General features: G+C 51.3%; 1 protein-coding gene across 2 annotated transcripts in view; it reads right to left on the reverse strand.

Annotated features, from left to right (window-relative positions):
* Nucleotides 1-6,091, reverse strand: part of LOC101941295 (tyrosine-protein phosphatase non-receptor type 11-like) — an 84,542-nt gene extending 78,451 nt beyond the window's left edge. Inside the window, exon 1 of one of the 2 annotated variants that reach the window (XM_005292891.5) lies at nucleotides 5,877-6,091. In XM_005292891.5, coding sequence (XP_005292948.2) covers nucleotides 5,877-6,076 — 200 coding nt within the window. In that variant the 5' untranslated portion in view covers nucleotides 6,077-6,091. The remainder of the gene's footprint in view (nucleotides 1-5,876) is intronic. The other variant, XM_042852869.2, reaches the window with a different exon arrangement.
* Between the last annotated feature and the right edge of the window lie 1,973 nt (nucleotides 6,092-8,064).

The following is an 8,064-nucleotide window of genomic DNA, read 5'->3' on the forward strand; positions in this document are numbered from 1 at the left end:
CAACACAAAATGTTTTTGGAAAAAACGTTTCAAATTCCTGAAATTTTAACATTTTCAACCAGAAAGGTTTTTTTTTTAAATATGCGAAAAAACTTTGTTTTGAAATTTTAGTAAATGTAGGTTAAAAAAATTAAACAAAAAAGGCAAAATTGAAATGAAAGGTTTTGTTTGACACAATCTGGAAAAAAAGATTTCTTGTTCTGGAAAATCTGAGATCGACTTTGTCCAGATTTGGGACAAAACATTTTTCCGTTCATGCAAAAATTCTCCTGGGAGGGGAAGACCATTTCCCACCCAGCTCTGCTGGTTTCCTCCACCCCTTCTTTCTTCCTAAACCCTGCAGTCCCAGGGAACTGATGGAAGTTAAAGCCTGGCCCAGCACATACCTGGGTCCTGCAGGAGCAACAGTACAAGTGCTGTGCATCTCCTTTCTAGGAACAGGACGCAGGGCACACAAGAGCTAGTAGCAGCTGGTCACGGCTGGGAGGCAAGATTTATCCATTCCGATCTCTACATCCCAGCAAAAGACCTCTAATCTCACCGGAGTGGACTTAAGCACGAGGCTGGGGGGAGCTATTCTTAGATGCCTGACTTCTCAGCAAGCCAGCTAGGGTGTTTCAGCAGAACCCTGCTGCTTGCCCTCTCTAACCTTGCAGATTTGGGTGTTTTTCAGACAGTCTTGAGGCCTGAACTGGAGCAGATGCTATTAAAGGGTGAATGAAGGGGTGGAAGGAAGAAGTGACTATTCTTTCATCAGGCTACCTTTGAGAACCAATACAACAAAGCTTTGGCAGAAGACTAAAGTTAGGAGCCAGGGACAGCTTTGTGTTACAGTTTTAAGACAACAAACCCATTTCCCTCTACTGCAGAGCTGTGAACACGTGTCAGTTTACACACACACACACACACACACACACACACACACACACACACACGCGCCCTTATACAGCCCCCACTGCTCCTAGTATCCAAGTGCCTTCAAGACGCGTAATGAGGCAGGGAGATTAGCATCTGTCACCTGCAGTTCTCTCGGGGATGGGGGGGGAGGGGGAGATATTTAATTTTAATGTGATTTGATTAAATACAAATATATATGTGCAATAAGCAAAGGAACCTATCTTGACCCTACGCCTTCCTTTAAAGGAAGAGCAGTTTTAGCATGTAGCGTTATCTTCCCAAAACAGATACACACAAGCAGGAGGTGTGTCAAATACCGACCACCAGCAAGGCCAGCCCCCAATGCTGAATTCAGCTCTGCCCCTCCTCACCACCGCTCCTTCCCCGCCACACACTTCATGGCAGATCATTCGTTCCGGTTTTGCATATGGGGGCAGGGAATCACACAAATAAAGGGCTTAATTGTCCAGCTCACACTATTATTACAGTCCCATTCTGTGCATCAGGAAAGCAGGATTCAACCCTTTCTCAAAAAGGTCGATTCTTTGTAACAAATCTGTCTAGAGAGATGCTTTCCTTTCCCCTCCTTTTTAAAAATAATTTGGACAGATAATACCAATGCTCATTTTTCAATCAATTTAATTTTCACACTTGCGCAGAATTCAGGGTTTTCTTTTAAGTTTCATCAATTTAAATGTTCACGGTTGTGCAAAGTTATGGGGGGGGGAGGAGGCATGGATCAGACCATGATGTAATACCAGTAGAGGCACCGAGATTCAAAAAGAGTAAAAGCTTTAACCATTAAAACACAAAATGTCACTGTCACACGTCAATATATACCATGCAAATATCCTTAGAGCAAACCCTAATAAGTTCTCAAGCAGCATTTTTCTTACTTTGCCTAGCTGTTAATTTCCATCATTAGTGGAAATATTCTTTTCTCGGTTTGCAAGTGCTTATGCTGAAATCGATGTGGACTGACAAAACCTCATCCTTCCAAGCCTAGTTACATATCTGAAGCTGTAAGCTCATCGGGGCACAGAACTTGCTCTCTGGTTTGTACACCATGTGCCCTTTGATATCCCTGTATAATGGCCAATCAGATACGATTTCCATCAGCTCGTTTTAGGACTATCCACATGCCGAAGCCCTCTTGTAAGCAGTAGCCATCTGATCTTTGAAGTTCAATGTCAATTCACAGCTTGCACCCTCTTTCCATAAAACCTGAGGCCCCATCCCCAACACACGAGACAACTGACCTAGAGTTTGAAGTGGAAAGGGCCAAAAATAGCCACCATATAACCGAGCACAGAACCTTATTATTTCAGCAAGATTACAAGCTGAAGGGCCGTTTGTGCTGATGCTTTGCGCTGGCAAACGAGCCCAACAGCAAATGCTTCCGAAGTGGCCTCAGTTCACGTAACGACGTAACCACCTTACGTTGCCCCTAGGCTGAAAGCTGTAACGACGCCGCACGCAACCGGTTCGTGACATCAGGCAGGGCCTACTTTGAAGCATTAAATACACACACACACTGAAGCTAATATCAGGGGATCTGGTCTTGCCTTCCACTAGGACAGGAGACCCCCACGAGGGTTTAAAACCAAGTCTGTCACACACACAGGAGTGATGACCCACAGTTACACTCCTGTTCATACCTGCCTCCAGCTTTTTAAGCTGGCAAGCACCTCATTGCAATCTTTCGATGCAGAGGGTAGCTATAGCCACAGAGGTCGTACTTGAAGCAGCAGATCAGCACACCTCGGCCCGGGCAGGAACCACTGGAGTATCACTTGATGGAGGAGAACCCCCCCTTGCAGTAGCCTCTTACAGTAGGATAGGAAGATACTTCAGAGCCCTGCACTCACTTTCCAAGCACTCCGCACTGCCATCCGGTAATAATGCAGCCAATAAGCCTATTCATTCCAGAGCACCTCTTAGCACCACGGGCTGCCGTGCAAGTCTGAAATATGCACGAACAAGAAAGCAGGTGCACGGGGTGAGAAAACACTTTGCACAGCTATTGCCCTTTGCACTTATGCATCTCAATGTGGTTTTATAGACATTCATGATACGGCTTGCACTCTTGCTAAGCAGGTGTGACAGCCACGGTCTTGGAAGAAACACTGAGGATTGAACTAGGGATGTCCAAAGCTAAACATGCAAGTCTTTACAGCCTGAACCAAAGAGCCAGGCTCTGCAGTTGTGGCTTGAAACAGAACATCATCATCTCTGGATCAGGCACAGAGGAGGATGCAGGAACGGGGTCCCTAGCTTCTGTTTGCCAGAGGCTGGGAATGGGCGACAGGGGATGGATCACTTGATGATTACCTGCTCTGTTTATTCCCTCTGGGGCACCTGGCATTGGCCACTGTCGGAAGACAGGATACTGGGCGAGATGGACCCTTGGTTTGACCCAGTATGACCATTCTTATGTTCATAATACATACCAAGCCGGTGGGTTACACTGGCTCTAGGATGAATTCTCATCTGGTATAAACTTTCACAGCTCCACCGACTTCACTGAAGTTCCTCATCTGCTACGAGTCACGTCACTACACTGAAGTCAATAGTGCTGGGAGAGTTTACACCAGAGGAGGATCTGGCCCATTATCTCTATCTTACAGACAGAAAAGCTGAAGCACCGAGAGCTTAAAGCAACTGGCTCAAGCTCAGAGCGCTGGGGCCGGAGCTGAGAATAGAACCCAAGCGTTTAGACTCCCACTCCTCTGCTCTAACGCCGTTGCCTGTCAGCAGATGTGTGCTTCATAACCGAACAAGGCACCCACCAGTTTACTTCCCGTTATACTTCGGGTCAAACATTCACATGATTCTCCCTGCAGGAAAGAGTCTAAGGCAAACTTCAAACCTTTTGCTTTAAGAAAAAAATGTGAAGATCCCAAATCATGAGCACATACTTATTACCCGGTAATATTTGGAGTGAAGCGAAAACAGATTCCTTCAATTACCACCCAAGTCCAGAGACATTCGTTACATCACTGTAGTGTCTAGGAGCACCATTTATTGACAAGGATTCCACTGTGCTAAGGGCTATACAAACACAGAACAAAAAGATCGTCCCTGTCCTATAGCTAGCCACGTCAGAGTTTAAAGTGTCAGTCATTTGCGGGATTGCTTTCCACCACCATCTCAACCCTCCCAGCAGAAGAGACACCCTCCACCCCATTTTTAATATGGACAAAAGCTCTGAAAGTTACTGCTCCTGACAGACGCCAAGGGCAAAGTCACTCGGGGGTACACAGAACTATGCAGGTGTTTTGGTTTCACAGGATCACAAGAGAAAGCAGCTTGCATGTCAAGAAGAAATCCTTTGCAATGTCTGTTTACCCATTTTAGACCCACGGCTCAGGAAGCCAGTTACTAGAAAGTTTTAAAGGTAGGTAACATCTTTCACCACCCCTCCTTAAAACCCCTGCATAAATAAGGAGCAACCCTTGGTTCACTCTAAGTCCCCGATGATGATGCTATCAGAACCCTGTTCCCGGGAAGAGCCCCAATAAAGGAAATGGGGCTGCTCCACAGAATTACTGCTAGACAGAGGCTTAAGTCAGGAACAATTTTGCAACTGACTGATTCTGACAGTGGCAGATTTAGGCCTCAAGACATTCAGAGTCAGCCACCCTCTCTCTCCCTCCCCTATCGGGGAAAAGGAAAGCTTTGCAGAGTTTGAGTTAAGACACTTTGTCGAGAAAAACTGAAGCCAAACTGCTCATTTATTAGAGAGAGCCCAGCTAATCCCGCCTTCGCTGAAAAGCTCAGTGCAACTAACCATGGAGCAGCTCTACACGTTAAAAGCGTTGATCTGAAACGACCACATGCGTTCATATTTATACATATTATATATGGAAATCAGAACTCTGTTTTAACCACATTCGGCTGCTACCCATGGCCAGTAGAACAGGTTTAAATCAAGTCCTACTGGTAAAGGAGAGCAGACTTTGGAGAACACACTTTTTGACGGAAGGAAGGACCAAGGGGCAGGAGGAGTGGAGAGGTATGTGACAGATGGACGATGCCCCATTTGCTTTGTTTTCAAAGGCCACCTCTTAAACCGCATTTACCTTGCCAACTCGCAAAAGAACTGCAGTAGAAATCAAAACTCCGCTACCGAGCTCCTCCTTTTGCCTGGCCGAAACAGCAACATCTTAACACAATTCTGGATCAACTTTTCCCCCGCCCCCGGCTTCCAATCCCTGGCTTTAGCAACGCAGGCAGGAAAGTACTTTTGTGAGTTCCTTTCTGTGTACCAGCTATGGCCAATATCAGTTCAAACGCTACTTTGCACCTTCCGCTTCCTTTAAACACACTATGGCCCAAGAGGCTGCTTAGATTATTAAACGTACCTACAATGCAATATGCACCAGAGTCAGCTTTGAAAACAAAAAAACAAAAAAAACCCCACAAGGCCCAAACTTTCCAAGCCTTCAGGAGCCGCTCTCATGATTTCCTCTGTGTTACTTATTTGATACCTCACTGCGGAAAGGTTTCAGTCGCTTTCTACCAACTCAGCAACTTCTTTTAAAAAAAAGGAAATAAGGGCCCCGGCGATGGTCCCAACGAACTAAAAAGCAGGTCCTTAAAGCAAGCCCACCGCGCCCTTGTTTTCCCCACATGTGGAGGGCGCACGCGAACAAAGCCCAAGCCATGCCCTCACGCCCAGGGCCGGGGAGGGGCTGTCTGCTGGCCCATGCCCCGCCAGGGAGAGGGCTCAGTTGGGTGCTTTGTCCAGGGCAGGTTTAAAGCCGCTGCAGCTGGGGGTGACGGAAGGGCGCACCCCCACCTGCCCCGCAGCGCACCCCCGCTTGGGAGCGATCCTGCGGGAGCAGAGAGCCGGCTGCGAAGGGATCGCAGACCCGGGAGAGCTCAGGGGAGGGGGGCGAGGAAGGGCAGAGCCGGAGGGAGCAAGGCGAGGGCCCGGCAGGAAGGATCCGAGGCGGCTGCTCCCGGGCAGCCCTTACCTGCGGGAAGTCATGGCGACGCGGGACGGGGAGAGCCGCGGACGCCGGCGTTCAGGCTGCTCCGCAAAGTGCACGGTGCCTGCCGGCGAGGCGCAGCTGCACGGGTCAGAGAAGGGGGCGGTGCTCCGCCCCAGCCACGCCCACTCCCTGGCCATATATGGACTAGGCACGCCCCGGCCCTCATCCCCCAGGCCGCTCATTGGTCAAGCCTGCCAGGGTAGCCCCGCCTCCTCCAGCTGGAAGGTTAAACCACGTGTCAGCAGGGGGAAAGCCCTCCCTGTGACGAGGGGGGACCCCCGCCCTCTGCTCCTCTGCCCCCTCCCTCCCCGCTTGGCAACTGGCACCGCCTAGCAACAGAGGCAGGGCAGCCGCTGCGGCTCTTAAAGGGCCAGCGCACGTCCTGGGGAGGGGATGGCTTAGGCCAGTGGTTTTCAAACTTTTTTTCTGGGGAGCCAGTTGAAGAAAATTGTTGATACCTGCGACCCCAAGGGAGCTGGGGATGAGGGGTTTGGGGTGTAGGAGGGGGTCAGGTCTATGGGCTGGAGATGAGGGGTTTGGGATGCAGGAGGGGCTCCAGGTCTGTGGGGGCTCAGGGCTGGGGCAGGGGGTTGGGGTGTAGGAGGGTGTCAGGTCTATGGGCTGGGGATGAGGGGTTTGGGATGCAGGTTTGTGGGGGCTCAGGGCTGGGGCAGGAGGGGGTCAGGTCTATGGGCTGGGGATGAGGGGTTTGGGGTGCAGAAGGGGCTCTGGGTTTGTGGGGGCTCAGGGCTGGGGGTGGGGTGCAGGAGGGGGTCAGGTCTATGGGCTGGGGATGAGGGGTTTGGGGTGCAGGAGGGGCTCTGGGTTTGTGAGGGCTCAGGGCTGGGGCAGGGGTTGGGGCGTGGCACGGACTTACCTCTGGTGGCTCAGTGGCGCAGCCAGGGTGCACCGTGGACTGTGCTGTGCCCCAGAAGCGGCCAGCAGCAGATCTGGCTCCTAGGCAGAGGCGCACAAGCGGCTCCGCATGACTCTTGCACCCAGGCACAACCTCCCCCAGTTCCCATTGGCCAGGAACCAATGCTCGGGGAGTGCGGAGCCAGTGCTCGGGGCTGGGGCAGCGCAGGGAGCCCCGTCTGCCCTGCCTAGAAGCCGGACCGCTGCTGGCCACTTCCGGGGCACAGCGCGGTGTTGGAAAAGGTAGGCACCAGCCTGCCTTAGCCAGGCAGCACTACCGCCGGGACTTTTAACCTCCCGGTCAGCAGTGCTGACCAGAGCAAGGCGACCCACCCAGCGCCTTTTATGCCGCGACCCAGTAGTGGGTTGTGACCCACGGATTGAAAAACACTGGCTTAGGCAGCTGGGCATCAGGTTGGAAAGGCCGAGCCTGGTTGAGGAGGCAGGGTAGGAGCCTGGCTGCGGCAGGGTGCACGCCCCACCAAGGGGATCACAGCCTGTGGTCCCCCTAGCGCTGGGGCTGGGTCAGGGTGAGGTGGGCCCAGGGAAGTGGGGATGGATGGTAGCTCTGTGGCTGTTCCCTAGAGCCCATGGACAGGCCTGCTGGAGTCTGTACACTCAGCAGGGAGCAGCTCGGCCCGTTGTCCTTAGTCCCTCTGCCAGCGGATGATGTGAGCTTTAGCCAGACCCCAGGGCAGGTAGCCACCTTAGTCTGCTGCTGCGTAAATAAAATTCCTGGGGCAGGGCGCGTGGCGTTCGGTCAGACAACATCCTGGATTTGGTGCCGGGCCCTCTGGCTCAGACATCCGAGGCTGTGCTTTGTCCTGTGGCTCTGGCAGCACAGGGCAGAAGATCAGAGATCACATGTTGAGATGCCAGTGTGTGGTCTTGTGATAGGCCTTCCTTTAAAATAAGCTTTGTCCTGTAATTTTCATACAATTGTCCTTTGTTTTCTTGACACATTTAGGCGGGCGCTAGGAGCACAAGTTGACCTGCTGTTCAGGAGGAGAAAGAGAGAGACGGATCCTCTGTTCTGCTGCCCACTACAGGTACTAGGGCACTTCTTGTTACCCTGTTGCCCAGGAACACATTTTTCCACCTCCCTCCTATACACCAGCCTGCTGCTTTCCCAGAGGTGTCTGCATGGTTTTCTCTACATGCCGCCCCATTGGAGTGGGACTACTCCCACCACTAAGGGAAGTAGGATGTGGTCCATATTTAGAAAAGGCTTCAAGATCCTTAAACTAATATGTTT

The sequence above is a fragment of the Chrysemys picta genome, chromosome 21 (genome assembly GCF_011386835.1).
Source record: "Chrysemys picta bellii isolate R12L10 chromosome 21, ASM1138683v2, whole genome shotgun sequence".
NCBI classification, from domain to species: domain Eukaryota; kingdom Metazoa; phylum Chordata; order Testudines; family Emydidae; genus Chrysemys; species Chrysemys picta.